The 16,161-nt window shown below is 45.0% G+C and overlaps 1 protein-coding gene across 4 annotated transcripts in view; it reads right to left on the bottom strand.

Moving 5' to 3' along the window:
- CNBD2 (cyclic nucleotide binding domain containing 2) overlaps window positions 1-16,161 on the bottom strand; it is a 177,973-nt gene that overhangs the window by 132,362 nt on the left and 29,450 nt on the right. For all 4 annotated transcript variants that reach the window (XM_061210171.1, XM_061210170.1, XM_061210169.1 and 1 more), the window contains exons 5-8: window positions 15,754-15,917; window positions 12,197-12,353; window positions 11,535-11,686; window positions 9,490-9,628 (exon numbers count right to left, since the gene is read on the bottom strand). In XM_061210171.1, coding sequence (XP_061066154.1) covers window positions 9,490-9,628; window positions 11,535-11,686; window positions 12,197-12,353; window positions 15,754-15,917 — 612 coding nt within the window. The remainder of the gene's footprint in view (window positions 1-9,489; window positions 9,629-11,534; window positions 11,687-12,196; window positions 12,354-15,753; window positions 15,918-16,161) is intronic.

The following is a 16,161-nucleotide window of genomic DNA, read 5'->3' on the forward strand; positions in this document are numbered from 1 at the left end:
ATTGGGACAATTGGTGAAATTGATTATGGACTATAGATTATATATTATATCAATGTTAAATTCCTAGATTTCAAAAATTATTCTGTGGTTAATTTCTGATCTTAGAAAATAATCACTTAAGTATATAGGGGTAAATGAATATGATGAATGATACTTAACTCTCAAATGATTCAGGCAGGAAAAAAATATACATATATATAAAATCAAATGTGGCAAAATGTTAATAATTGTTGAAGCCAGGTTAGGGTTATACAGGAATTCTTTGTTCTGTTCTTGCAAGTTTTCTGTAAATTTAAAATCATTCCAAAAATGAATATATTAAAAAATATTCAAATCAAACAAAGAAGAACATAGAGAAAGTTAAAACTATGTTAATCCTAACACCCAGAAATAACAAGGGTAACACTTTGGTGAATATTATTTCAAACTCTTCTCTCTAAGCATATAAGATGTATAAATACAATTTTTCATAAATAAGTCCTTTTATGCAAAACAGACTCTTGTAACCTTTTTAAAAGCTCAATAATATATCAAGGACATCTTTTTATGCCAAGCAATATGGTTCTATGCTATTGTTTTTAATGATTGCTTATTATTCTATGTATGCCATAATTTACATAAAATTAAAAATAAATATTCCGTTGAGCAAAAGAAGTCAGACACAAGGAGCACATACGATACGATTCCATTTACACAAAGTTAAAGAATAGGCAAAAGTAATCTGTGGTGACAGAAGTCAGAAGAGTGGTTACCTGTGTGGGGGCATTTTGTCTGGGAAAGGACATAAGGGAGCCTCTGAGGTACTGAAAATGTTCTCTATCTTGATTTGGGTGATGCTTACACAGGGGTATACATATGTAAAAATTCATCAAGCTGTAAAAGTCTAGATTTGAGGTCCTTATTGCATATATGTTACACCTCAGGAAAACATTTTTGAAGATTAATATTTAGTTGTTTCTAATTTGCCAGTATTATATATAACTCTGATTTCGTTCAGGACAACAAAATCCCCAGTTTATAAAAACTCACCATCTTCCCAAACTCTCCTACAGTGGGGCTGGCAGTGACTCAATTCTGGCTAATGAGATATAAGTGGAAGACTGATGGATAAATCTCCAAGGAAAGCTATGGTTATCCTTCCCACTACCTTCTGCCTGAAACTCAGATGTGATGGCTGGAGGTGGAACAGCCATATTGTCACCATTAGGATGAAAGCCATGAACTGTGGACGATGAAGGGAGAAGCTAGAAGGGGTCTGGGTTCTTGATGACTTCCTAGGACAGCTGTTTTAGCCCTGGATTGCTTAATTCTAGACTATTAATACTATGACCTGCAGTGGACAGCAACTTTTAACTGATAACCTTGTACTTACATCTTAACGCCCGTAGTGGTCATTAAGGCAAGTACTTGAGTTCTCCTTCCAGGCACATGGCAGGATTATACTTTTCTACCCTTTGAATTAGGCATGGCCTTCTTACCACTTTGGCCAATTTCCTTAGCAAAGTGACTTGAGATAATCCTGGGTAGAAACTTTAAAAGCCAGGGAATTCCCTGGCGGTCCAGTGGTTAGGACTTGGTGCTCTCACTGCGGGGGCCCCGGGTTCGATCCCTGGTTGGGGAACTAAGATCCTGCAAGCTGCTCAGCGAGGCCTAAATAAATAAATAAATAAATAAAAGCCATCCCTTGACTCTCAATATTACCTTCTCCTGTTCTATTGATCATGGAATCATGGGTCGAGAGGGGCCCATGTCTCCATGTGACCTGGGTCCCTGAGTGACCATGAGGAGTAAGGCTTCCTGCTGACCTGCTATGATCAGGTAGTGGGAGGAAGGAATATATCTTTGTCAATCCACTGAGATCTGAGGATTTTAAAAATAATTGTGGCTTAATCCAGTTTATCCTAATATAATACCTATGCTTGACTATCTCCTTGGGATTCATTCCTAAAGGTATTATGCATGTTTTAAATTTTGATACATATTTCCAAACAGCCCTCCAGAAATGTTAGATAAGTTGGGTTTTTTTAATAAATTTACTTATTTTATTTATTTATTTTTTGGTGCATTGGGTCTTCGTTGCTACATGTGGGCCTTCTCTAGTTGCAGTGAGCAGGGGCTACTCTTTGCTGTGGTGCGCGGGCTTCTCATTGCGGTGGCTTCTCTTGTTGTGGAGCACGGGCTCTAGGTACGCGGGCTTCAGTAGTTGCGGCACGTGGGCTCAGTAGTTGTGGCGCACGGGCTTAGTTGCTCCGTGGCATGTGGGATCTTCCCGGACCAGGGCTCGAACCGGTGTCCCCTGCATTGGCAGGAGGATTCGTAACCACTGAGCCACCAGGGAAGTCCCTGGAAATGTTAGATAAGTTTACACTCTGTCCAACAGTGCATAACAGAACCTGTTGTAATACATCTTTGTAGTACATTGACAACTGGGTTCTCACAACCCTTTTAATCTTTTCTAATCTGAGAGGCAAGAAAGATACGTCATTTTTCTTATGTATTTCATACTTTATAAAATCTTAATCTTTTTTAGTAGGAATTCTAAAAGACACATTATAAAGGGTTAAGGTTCAAGATAGATTACTGCTGAACAGGAAGGAGAAGAAGAGATCAAACATTTAATAAGCCCTTATTATATTCCAGGCATTGTGCTAGGAGCTTTATTCAACATTCATTCAACAAACATTTATCCACCAGGAACTGCAGGTACTGGAGAAACACACATGAGCAGTTCTCTCTGGAAAGACTCTCATGGGTCTTTAATCGCATCTGTATCTGTGGAAAAAACAATTTCACCATGTGTTCCCAAATGATAAACTGTTCAAAATGAGTTGATTATGGGCATTAATTATGTTTGCAGTGCTAGCGGAAATCATGTTCTCCAACTTTGCCACGACCCCAAGGACGCACAGTCACCCGATGCTGATTTCTCCCTCTAGTGGCAATATCAGTAAACTACAGGAGTCGGGACAACTCTTTTTAGCAGATGAACATTTAAGCAGCTGGTCAGGTGGGAAATTAAAATGAGAAAAAAAGATCAGTCCCTTTAGAGGTGGCAGGTGCACTTCAACTCCAGCCAGAGTGGCCACACCAGAATATAGCCTGGTATTGCCTGATCTTCTGAATATTCAAAAGAAGCCAGAAATCAGAACTTTTATGTAGAATCTTCACATTAACAATTAAATCAGGTTTTAGCAAAACACTGTAAGGGATAAACCAACTCATCTGCTAGGCAAGAGGCTCTCTACCTGCTGTCATTTTGTGACATCTGTATTATTTTTCTCAGAATGAAGTTCAAGCATTAGAAATCACCTGTGATGCTTATTCAGATGCAGATTTCCAGAGTTAATGAAGCAGAATTTCTGGAGTGAGGCAGGACTCTGCCATTTTCAGAAGCACTCTAGAAGTTTGTTATGCTTACCAAAATTTGAAAACTCTTCTCTTAGATCAGGGGTCCTCCAGCTTTAGTGCACATCAGAATCACCCAGAAGCAGATGTCAGTGTTGTCAGAACACAGATTACTGAGCCCCTTCTCCCAGAGTTTTGGGTTTAATAGCTCTTGGGTGGGCCCGAGAATTTGCATTTCTAATGAGTTCCCAGGTGTCGTTGCTGGTCCAGCGACAACACTTTGAGAACCACTGGATTAGAGGGTGACTGAGGTGAGTGAGTATGTGCTGAGCTAATCTCATCCTCACAGACTTTATGAAGTAAGCACATAGTCCCATTTTACAGATAAAGAAATGAAGGCTAAACCAGATTAAGAACCTTCTGCTGGTCAGGATGTAACCATCATGCTGAGTAAAGAAAGTCTTGAATTTATATCCCTTACTGCTCATCTCCCCCATCTTTTCTGGTTATACAGTATCAAAAGAGCTTAGAGGGCTTCCCTGGCGGCGCAGTGGTTGAGAGTCCGCCTGGCAATGCAGGGGACATGGGTTCAATCCCTGGTCCGGGAAGATCCCACATGCCACGGAGCAGCTAAGCCCGTGCGCCACAGCTGCTGAGCCTGCGCTCTAGAGCCCGTGAGCCACAACTGCTGAGCCCACGCGCCACAACTACTGAAGCCCAAGTGCCTAGAGCCCGTGCTCCGCAACAAGAGAAGCCACCGCAATGAGAAGCCCGCGCAACGCAGCAAAGACTAGCCCCCGCTCGCCGCAACTAGAGGAAGCCCGCGTGCAGCAACGAAGACCCAATGCAGCCAAAAATAAAAATAAATAAAAATAAATAAATAAAATAAATTAAAAAAAAAAAAGAGCTTAGAGTTAAATTTGCAGACACATGGCATTCTTGGCTTTGGAGGCCATCACCCCAATATTTTAGGAAAGAGGAAGTAGATATCAGGGGGAGAAAGAATGGCAAATTATTCAGGTTGGCCTTCAGGGCTCTCCACCACCAGTTTCTCTTCTATGCTTTCTCCCACCTCTCCTCACATGACCATCAGGATTCTCCAAACTTATCAAACTCTTCCCCCCTCCACTGGCAAGGACCTCATCCTCATCCTCGCCCTCCTCTGGGTCAGATCCTGTGCATCCAATCCCCTTCTAGTGTTAGTGTGTAGAGGCTGGAAACCAAACACTACATTTCCCAAGGTACCTTGAAGCTAAGGCTCTGGATGGGATTTGGGTTCCACCAATCCAGTGCACCTGGACAAGGCTTGGTTTTGGAACTGTGGGGCATCCACTTTGCTAGTGGAGACGGTGGCTTCCTGAACTTGGCAGGAGCAGCAGCACCAGTGACAGTCCAGTTCTGGAGTCTGATTTGAAGTCGTTTGCGAGTCATTTTCCGTCTAGAGCCTGTTTCTTCAGCTCTCCCCTCACCAGTAAATCTGTTAGCCATTTAACATCCTGCAGTAAATCCCTTCCTGCTTGCATTAGCTAGACTTGACGGTTCTCTGGGACTGAACCCAAAAATCACAACACAAACACATCCCTGGTGATGCTGAAACAACCGGCTCTTGGGTAAAATGTATGCACATCTACACATTTTACTGTTATGAAGGGTGTGTTACACACAATTTATAAATAATAATAAAATATACCACACTCTTATTGGAAATTCCATATAGCCAATTGATTCTCACAGAATGCTTTTATTGACTTTGGCTGAACTCATATCAGTGGCTAGTCTATAGTCACAATTCAACCATAATTTGACAAATGAATTTGCATCCCAATCTATAAATTTAATATTATTAAGTCTGACTTGTACTCTACTGGTAAACTATTTCTCACCCTCTTATAAATTATATTCATTAAATTGAAACCTCTTTTAGCTTTAACACTATGTCTATCAGAACTTCACCTGTTCATCAACTATATAACTTCTATGATGAATCTATGATGAGTCATTTTTAAATACTGGAAAACATTTCCTTAATTTTCTGCTCTTTACAATGTAATGGCTACAGACCCAGCCCACTCTGAAATTTAATCTGCATTATAAACATTTTCTCTATAGCTTTCTTAAGACAATCAGCAAAGCCATAAATCAAGACCTGACTTAGAGCGTCTGCCTGTTTCCATTGTGTGTGCACATACTCCCACCATGGTTGATTTTCAGCTACCGATGGGAAGTCACTGCACGTGGAACTGAGAAGAGATGTGCACAATGGTAGAGATTTCCACCATATGGATACGATGGGCAAAAGTAACCTCAAGAGCATAGATAATAGTAAAATATAATAAATCCAGGAAATGATAAGTTTTTCTGTATTTATTACCCGTTTTCAATATTTAATTGTAGGTTTATGTAATTTAATTTTTAATAATTATCATGTGTACTGACTTGCAAAATTCCTGAGAACTTAACAATCAGCTCTCGTAGGCCAGGAAGAGCCAGCTCCAGCACACAACCAATCTTGCCCCCTACTTTTGTCTAAGGGCCCAATACTTCAACGCTCATCTCCCACCTCACCTCCTCCAGGAAGCCCTCCTTGGAGCCTTTAGAGAGTTCCCCATCCTGAATTCTTGTATTTCACAGAGTTTGTACTAATCACTTGGTAGTCGGCATTGACAACTTTGTCTACACTCAGAATCCAGTGGAGAAGATATATAAGGAGAGAGAACGAATCTTTTCTTTTTTTTTTTTTAATATATAAATTTATTTTATTTTTGGCTGCGTTGGGTCTTCGTTGCTTCGCGTGGGCTTTTCTCTAGTTGCGGCAAGCGGGGGTTACTCTTTGTTGCGGTGAGTGGGCTTCTCATTGCGGTGGCTTCTCTTGCTGCAGAGCACAGGCCCTAGGCGCGCGGGCTTCAGTAGTTGTGACACTCGGGCTCAGTAGTTGTGGCTCATGGGCTCTAGAGCACAGGCTCAGTAGTTGTGGTGCACAGGCTTAGCTGCTCCGTGGCATGTGGGATCTTCCCGGACCAGGGCTCGAACCCGTGTCCCCTGCATTGGCAGGCGGATTCTTAACCACTGCGCCACCAGGGAAGCCCCAGAGAACCAATCTTTTCCACCTTTGTATCCCTCCAGAGCCTGGGCCACTGTGTCATGATCTTGGCAAAAACTTGGCAAATGTCTGTGGTGGCTTAACATGTAGGCAACAGGTATACAGGAGATATTAAATATGGGAGTTTTGGGGCAGAATTCTGGCTCTGCCACTTACTAGCTAGGTGGCCTTTCTTAAGGCACCTTAGCTTCAACTTCTTCATCTGTAAACTTGGAATAATAATATCTTCCTGGTAGAGCTACGGTGAAGATTTATGGTAGAATGGTACTAGGTACACAGTTATTCATCAAAGCACTATTTGAAATAGCAAACGTTGAGATAACCTAAATATCCATCAATTAGGGAACTGGTTAAAGTACAACCATACATATGGAGTCTAAAAAAACAGTACTGATGAACCTAGTGGCAGGGCAGGAATAAAGAGGCAGATGTAGAGAATGGTCTTGAGGACACCGAGGGGGAAGGGGAAGCGGGGACAAAGTGAGAGCGCAGCATTGACATATATACACTACCAAATGTAAAATGGATGGCTAGTGGGAAGCTGCTGCATAGCACAGGGAGATCAGCTCAATGCTTTGCGATGACCTAGAGGGGTGGGATAGGGAGGGTGGGAGGGAGACACAAGAGGGAGGGGATATGGGGATATATGTATACATATAGCTGATTTACTTTGCTGTACAGCAGAAACTAACACAACATTGTAAAGCAATTATACTCCAATAAATATATAAATAAATAAAGCACAACCATACAGTAAAATACTCATGAGTGGTAAAAGAGAATGAATGAGTTCTTTATGTACTGATATGGAACAACATACAGAAATACTCTTAATGAAACAGCAAAGTGCAGAACAGTCTGTATAGGATGACACCACTTATGAAAAAAAAGGAAAAAACATATACACACGCATTTACCTGTATAGAGAGAGAACGTGTGGAGGACAGAGACATAAGAAACTGGTGCTGGTGGTGGTCTCTGGGGAGGGATACTCTGGGAGAGAGAGGGGGCAGGGAGACATCACTCTTGTAAACGTTTTGAATTTTGAACCATGTGAAGTACTACCTATTCCTAAATAAACAAAAAAAGATTAATGATGTTAGTAGAACTCCTAGCACAGGAGCAAAGAGCCTCAAAAAAAATGGTGACTCTTATGATGATGATGATGATGACGAACTACTTAAGATCTGAGCAGGGTCAACAACTGATGGAAAGGTCAACTCAAATCCCAAGTCCCAGCTTCTGGGAAGAAGAGCTTTGGGGTCAGACAGACCCGGGTCGAACCCTGCCTCTGCCCCTCATCAACTGCGTGACCTTGAACAAGCCACTTAACCTTCCTTTCCACCTCTGTAAAATGGGAATAATGACAATATCAACCTCCTTAAGTTTTCTTTTCATTATCAACCAACAGAGCAGGGGGCAAAGGACATAAAGCAATTCACAAAACACAAAATTTAGATAGTAAACAAACATGATTAATCTCACTAGTAATCAGAAAAAAACATAAGTTAAATCCTCAATGAGGCAGTAATTGCCACATATTAAATTTTAAAACTTTTGAAAGAATGACGGCAGAGGTTGGTGGCACTGGCAAAGTTGTATGTTGCTGGGAGCTAGAGAAAGTGGATCCCTCCTTGTGAAAAGCAGTTTGTTCCAAGAGTCATAAAAATGGTGATGCTAAGCAATTTCGATTTTGGAAATCTATTCTGTGGTAATGAGCTCATTTGTCCCTCTTCCTGGAAAGTTGTATAATGTGGTAGTATCACTTTGACAATTTAGAGATTATAATTATAAAAAGTGATCTGGAGACTTCCCTGGTGGCACAGTGGTTAAGAATCCGCCTGCCAATGCAGGGGACACGGGTTCGAGCCCTGATCGGGGAAGATCCCACATGCCACGGAGCAACTAAGCCTGTGCGCCACAACTACTGAGCCTGCGCTCTAGAGCCCGCAAGCCACAACTACTGACCCCGAGTGCCACAGCTACTGAAGCCCGCGCGCCTAGAGCCCGTGCTCCGCAACAAGAGAAGCCACTGCAATGAGAAGCCCGCGCACTGCAACGAAGAGTAGCCCCCGCTTGCCGCAAGTAGAGAAAGCCCGTGCGCAGCAATGAAGACCCAATGCAGCCAAAAAGAAATAATAAATAAATAAATAAATGACCTGGCATCATTAAAATTCAAGAGCCAAATGCATAATTTAAATATGTATCTGTTTGTAAATAAACATGTATATGAGCTGAAGGAGGGGGTACCCTCCCCACACCTGCCCTCTTTGTAATATAACAGCTATATCTTAACGTTCACAGCAACCCTCTGAGGGAGGGAGGCCAAAGTGTGTCCTTTGTCTTTTTTTTTTTAACATCTTTATTGGAGTATAATTGCTTTACAATGGTGTGTTAGTTTCTGCTGTATAACAAAGTGAATCAGCTATATGCATACTATAACCCCATATCCCCTCCCTCTTGCGTCTCCCTCCCTCCCACCCTCCCTATCCCACCCCTCTAGGTGGTCACAAAGCACGAGCTGATCTCCCTGTGCTATGCAGCGGCTTCCCACTTGCTCTCTATTTTACATTTAGTAGTGTATATATGTCCATGCCACTCTCTCACTTCATCCCAGCTTACCCTTCCCCCTCCCTGTGTCTTCAAGTCCATTCTCTACATCTGCCTCTTTATTCCTGTCCTGCCCCTAGGTTCTTCAGAACCATTTTTTTTTTTTTTAAGATTCCATATATATGTGTTAGCATACGGTATTTGTTTTTCTCTTTCTTACTTCACTCTGTATGACAGACTCTAGGTCCATCCACCTCACTACAAACAACTCAGTTTTGTTTCTCTTTATGGCTGAGTACTATTCCACTGTATATATGTGCCACATCTTCTTTATCCATTCACCTGTCGATGAACACTCCTTTGTCTTTTTAAGCAGGACGTGGGCGCTCAGAAAAAGACGTGTTGAAGGCCAGGGCTCTGCTGGTCACCTGGCTACAGGACATTAGATTAGGCACGCTCTTCCCAGCTTCACCACCCCACCCCAGACCTCTTACCTTACACACAAACACGATGGAGGACGATTCTACAAAGTCCTTTGAGATCAGCTGCCCATATGAGAACTTCTCTATCTTCCCCAGGATTACGAGCTTCCAGAGCTTCTCATCGGACCAGGAGTGAAACAGATCCATCTTCCTGATGGGAAAAGCCTGTTAGACTTCATCGCCCTCCGTCACCAAGGGGGCTCAGAACTTAGCAATTTCCGGAAAAGGAATATGTTCTCCTGCTCTTGCAAAGGCCTGAGGCGGAAGATTTCACACCCACTCTGCTCACTAGCCTAGCCTGCAGCCGGTCTCCTGTCACTTGTCCTTTGCTCGCCTGCCCTCTTCTCAAGGCCCTGCCCTTCAGCTGCTCCCCTCACTGCGCCTCAGAGGCACCCGGGGTGATTGGAGCTCTGCTTCTTTCACTTCCGCTCCTCCCTGCAGGAGCTTCTCCCGGCTGAATCCCCTGCCAACCTTGTTACCACTGAGCTATTCCCATTCCAAGGAGTATCCAAGAGTTCCTCACTTCAGCTCGCTGGCTATCCTGTCCCCCAGCCCAGCAGTCCGGGCCCTACCTTTGGTTTGGGCAGCTCATTCCAACCCCTGTCTCCTCCAGCCTATTGGCTTCAAATCCTCAGCCCTGGGCCTGGGAATGGGGGAAGTCTGGACTCTCCTCTTTTGGCCTGTTTGTGCCCTGTGGTGAAAGGCCCACCCGGCAGTGACCGCCCCTTCCGCTGATCTTGAACCTCATACACCGCTGATCGTGGGGCTTCCCTTCCCTCGCAGGTGGCCCCACGGGGCTGCCAACAAAAATCATCTTAGATCTTCTCAGCTCCAACAGATTATGAGCTCTGAACTCGGGTGATTCAGGCCTCAACCTAGGTGAGGGGCCACCGAGTTCTGTCCAGGGCATCAAAGGGGAACAGGGTCAGTGCCATGCCCAAGGAGGAGAAGGGTCTGGAAACACAGGAGGAAAGCAGGGCCACCACAGAAGGAGCACCTCCTGGGCCAAGACTGAGCCACGCACTTCCCACGATCACCTCATCTGATTCTTACAGTGACCTCGGGAGAGAGGAATTGTTATCCCCATTTTACTGCGCAGGAGACTAAAGCCCAGAGAAGTGAAGTGACCTATCTAGGGTCCCATGGTGGATAAGCCTAAGAGCTGAGATTAGAACACGGTCCTATTTTTCTTCCACTGTATAAAAAAATGAACTGCCCCTCCCTTCAGAACCGAGTCCCTCCCTTTTCGGGCTGCAGCCCCTTCACGCAGATGGCTTTCTCTCAGTTCCAGCCCACCCCTCTGCTCAACACGCTTCTCTATGGCCCTGCAACCCTACAACCTGTATTCTCAGTGCCAGTGCAGATGCTCCATTTGATTTTCACTCTTTTCCTCAAGGCAAGTAACTAAAGATAATTAAATGAGCACCTGCATGCGCCTGGCACTGTGATAACACAGGGATGATGATGGTGGAAAAGGCAGGTCTGCCCTTGCCACTGTGCTGCTTACTGTCTGGTGGCACAAATAAACCGTAAAGAAAGTATTAGATGATCAAGAATTACAGTTTGGATGGGGCTTTAAGGAAACACAGGGTAGAAGCACTGAGGGGGCACCCTCTCTATTCTGGAGTGAGGGTAGGTGGGCTTAGTTAGTGAGGCGGGGCGGTGAAGCCCAGAGGCTTCTGAGTCAGGCATTCTGGACACATCACCATCCTGAGCCTTGCTTCCCTCACTGTAAACTGGGGAGAAAAAGAGAAAGAACATCATGGGTTGAATGTGAGGTTAGATATAACGGGTGGTACAAAGGGCTGAGCATCCTGCCTGGCCCAGCAAGTGCTCAATGCATGTTAGCTATTCTGTTGTTACTATCCCATAAGGAAGGGATATCTGAACTGCGACCTGAAGGTATGTTAGGAGTTTGCTAGACCGAGAAGTTGGGTGGGAGGTGGGTACCAAAGCGCATTCCAAGCAGAGAGAACAGCACCTAGTGTTCCCCACTGGGTCTAGGACAAAGGCACCTAATAAACACACAGGGGGAAGATGCTGGCTGGTGGAGTTACCTAAAAAATTCAAACCGATGCTGAGCATCCTTTTTAACTTCCTGGTCCAGTTTATTAGCAAGGAAATCCTCTCTGTCAACAACCAAGAGCTCTGTTTCTTCCATACAGACCACGGTGGCCCTCCTCACAGAAGAAGTTAGAAAGCCCATTTCCTGTTGGGTAGACAGGGGCAAAGGCAAGTGAGAGGTCACCCCTGGCACTCTGCCCGCAGCCCTGACCACCTCTTCCCTGCTTCCATCTCCCCTGAGAAATCTCTCCTCCCCAGACTGCAGGTTCCCTGGACCGTCCTGTGCCCCTGCTCACTCCCTGCTTCTATGGGCCCACGCCCCTCCCTCTTATTATGCTGCCTGTGGAAAAAGAGGCAACTGGCTTGACCAGGGCAGAGAAAGGAAGCTGGAAAGGCCTTGCTGAGGAGTCACTGCATCTCTAGAGGGTTATGGAGGGAACATACTCCTTAAACATCACAGACGAAGTGGTGGGACTTGGACATCACTGGCTCCAACTCAATTGGCATTGGACAGGTAAGGGCTCTGTGACCCACAACAGGGCAGTGACTTGCACAGAGTGAAATGCAGGACTGGGCCTGGCCTAGAGGTTGTAGCAGGAGTCCTGTCACACCCCCAACCCCACCCCAGGAACGCAGACCCATCCCCCGTGCTCACCCCAAAACAGCTGCCCTTTTGCAGCAACGTCGGGTGGGGGTCCAGGAAGGCACTGCTGCCATCTTCGTCCTCGGTCACGGCCACCATGCCCAGGTAGATGAAATAAAAGCTGTTGCCCCTCTGGCCCTTCTTGACGATCACACGCCTGCGACCAAACCTGGGAAAAGACCACGGCCAGTTGATCTGGTAGCAACACAGGGTCTGGTCCCCAGGGGGAGGAGATCTGGACGGGCCGTGCTCTCTGCTCTGGAGTATGAAAGCACAGACTGGGACTAGAAGGGACCTCAGAACAGCCCAGCCCCATCCCCATCAAGCTTGACCCCTTCACTAACATTTGTCCAGCAGCCCACCTCCATTAGAGGAAGCTGCCGGAGAGCAGAGCCTTTGCCAGTCTGCTTAGGCAATGAACAGTTGTTGAGTAAATGAATGAACAAATGCTGGAAGCAATGGATGAGTAGCTAAATGATTATGAGCACTGGCTTTAGAGTCAGACCAGGATCCAAATTCTGGTTTTGCCCTTAGCTGTGGGACACTAGGCAACTCATATCCCCCCTCTGAGCCTCAGTTACTCTTGTCTGTAAAATGCAGATGAGCATACCTAGAAAGAGATGGATAAATGATCTTATTATGATCCCTAATAGCTCACTATCCAACTAGGAACCTTTAGGGCAGAGGTACCCAGGTTCAGAGCAAACTAACAGTTCTTAAGCTCAGAGGAGGATAGTTTCTGTATTTCAAACGCACGTTCAAATCAAATCTCAATTCTTTTAGTATTTATTCATTTCCTTCATTCATTCAATAAGTTAGACAAATACCAGTGGTGCCTAACAGGTGTAGTGATAAAAAATACAAATTTTGTTCTCAAAATTTTGGTTAAGCACAAGAAGTAAATAAGGTTTAAAAATGCTTTAAAAGAGATAAGGCACAGGCTAATTCAGAAGCACAGAGAAAGGGCACTTAACCCAGTTTAGGAAGGCCAGAGAAGGCTCTAGGATGGTGGCTAGAGTCATCCAGGTGGCCAGAGAGATGGAAGAGTGTCGTAGGCAGAGGGACCACCATGTCCAAAAGCACAGAGATGGCTGGAGGCCTGGCATATTCAAAGAAAGAACAGTAAGCTCCATGAGACAGGACAATGTACAAACCAGAGGCTTTATCAATAGAGGAAAGAGGCAACAGCCCAGATGACAATGACTAGATGGGAGAAGGCAAGCATATTCAGCCAGGAAATAAGACTCTGGGGACGAGGGAGCACAGGCCAGCCTTCATTCCAGGGTAGACCCTCAGAGACCATAACCTACATTTTGGGAGTGAAGAGATATCTCATACAGCAGATATCTGTTGTTTTCTCTGCCAAGCATCTGGTCACCTTTTTCCACCAACTGCACCCTGATTTTACTTTGTGGGAAACACCTTTTCTTGACTCTTAGACAATCGGAACATCACTAACCCACTGGTGATTCAAGTGAGATCACCCTGGCTCAGAAAGAACTAATCCCAAGGCTCTGACTTGACTGGGAAGAGGTATTCTCTCCTTCCCAATGGACTGAACCTGGAAAGCTAGAAGTTTGGAGCTGTGGCTGTAGCAGCCGGCTTGCCACCATGAAGGGAGAGTCTCAGACAGAGACTCTCCTTTGCATTTGCACTTGCATAAGCTGCTTATGCAAATGAAGTGCCAAGAGATGGAGAGAGACAGACACAAACGTGGGTCCTGGTGACACTGAGCCCCTGAATCCAGCTGAGCCTGAAGCTGGAGAACTATCCCAGGACTTTCAGATACATGAGCCACCAATGCATTCCCTTAGGCTGGGTTTTCTGTCGCTTGCAAGTGGAAGAATTCTATCTAATCTGCTAATTCCCAGTCCCAGAAATAGTAATCAGCAACTAGCGGAGGGGTTTAACAATTACCACCTCCTGATGTTCACAAAAAGCCTGTAAAATTCATATTATTATCTTTATATCACTCATGGGGATACTAGGCTCAGAAAGGTTAAGTGGCTTGCCTGAGGTCACACAGCAGACGGGGCATTAAATTCCAGAGCTTCTAAGCCTGTGACTCTTTTTCTTTCTGTGACGCCATTCTGCCTGCTATAGAATCTTACTTTAAGACAGCAGTGACTCCTTCTCTTCTTTACTGGGCTAGAACAAAGCAGATGGCTCCCCCTGCCTGGAATGTCCCGTCTACACCTCCACTTGTCAAATCTACCTGTTCAAATGCCACCTCTTCTGTGAAACTCCCTTGGCCAAGCTAGCTGGAAGGTTACCTCCTCCTGGCTTATTACCTGTGAAAGAGACCCTGCATGGGTCATAAAGGGTCATCCGTAATCCGTAGTTAGTTGTGGTTATGTCTTAGACTGTGACCGCTATGAAGGAAGATAGGGCACAAACCTATAGTGACCTTACATCTTAGATTTTCAAGACAGGTCTTACCTCAAATACTCTGCTAGGCTGCCCCCCTGAGGCCACTGAAATGTCCTGGAAATAACTATTTTCACATGCACCTCTTAGGCTTCTCTACTACAAGGGATTTACAAGGTCCTTTTTTGTGTGTGTCACGGACCAATTGACAATCTGGTGAAGGCTTCACAGAACAATGTTTTAAATGTATAAAATAATATACATTAGAATTACAGTTAAGAAAAAACCAAGTTTGTGATATAGCAATATATGTGCCTCTTTATTAAGGCACTGAAAAACAAGAGCCAGCAGCAGATCTAATAACTACCATCATTTCAAAGATGTGATAAATATAAATTATCTTTTGAGAAATCTGCAGCAACCTGAATATGTCATAATACCTGTAGTTTATTTTGGTAAAAAAAATTATACAGGGACTTCCCAGGTGGTCCAGTGGTTAAGAATCCACCTCCCATTGCAGGGGATGTGGGTTCGATCCCTGGTCATGGAACTAAGATCCCACATGCCACAGGGCAACTAAGCCCGCATGCCACAACTAGAGAGAAGCCTGCGCGCTGCAACAAAAGATCCTGCATGCCGCAACTAAGACCCGACACAGCCAAATAAATAAATAGTATGCAGTGGTTTGTTACCCACATTCATGACTGAAGGAAATTATAAATTTCAGAGGTTAATGAAAATACAGATATAATATTTTTTCTCATCCAAGTTCACAGACCCTTGCCCTAGTTGTTCCTACCTGGATGTAGTACCTCATCTGTGATCCCTTCTGGCTTTTAGGGCCTGGATTTGAGTCTCGGCTCTGCTACTTATTCTCTGGGTGAACTAGGATGACTTATTTCCCCCCCCAACCTCAGTTTCCTCATCTGAAAAATGAGGGAATTAGACTAGATCCTTTCTGAGGTTCCAACCAGATCCTCTCCAGACTCAGTGACTCCTTAATTCTGGGTAGATTCTCAATGAATGGCTGAGACACAGTGGGCTGCAGTCATAACGGTGAGCACCAAGGTGAAGTGACAGATGGTTTCTCACGGCTGACACCCCGCAGAGGGGCTGGTAGACCCGTCGTGGGCTTCGCAGCCGGGCCCTTCTTGCCCAGCCCAGCCCCAGCCCAGGGGCCAAGGGATGTGCCCCTCACTGACCGTTCAAAGCGCATGACCTTGGCCAGGAGCAGCTGCAGGGGCTCCGAGTAGTTCCGGTAACTATCCAGAACCTGCAGGAGGTTACAGAGGGACTGGATCTCGCGCTCTGCCCTCCAAGCAGGCTTCTTCTGCGTGATCTGAATGGCTCTTGGAGGGAAGTGACCCTGGAAAGAGAGAGCCAAAGTGACACAGAGGACCCAGCAGTTTCCCCCAGGGGCTAGCAGGCAACTCCCCACACTCCTGCTTTCACACTTTCCCACTCCCCATACAATAGTGGCTGACATGTAATGAGTGCTTCCTGTGTGCCAGGCATCGGGATAGGCAACTTACACACACCGTCTCATTGAATCTTTACCTAAAGAAGCCAGGCACGATTATTATCCCCTTTGACAGATGAAGACACTCAGG

The sequence above is a fragment of the Eubalaena glacialis genome, chromosome 13 (genome assembly GCF_028564815.1).
Source record: "Eubalaena glacialis isolate mEubGla1 chromosome 13, mEubGla1.1.hap2.+ XY, whole genome shotgun sequence".
Classification (NCBI taxonomy): Eukaryota; Metazoa; Chordata; class Mammalia; order Artiodactyla; family Balaenidae; genus Eubalaena; species Eubalaena glacialis.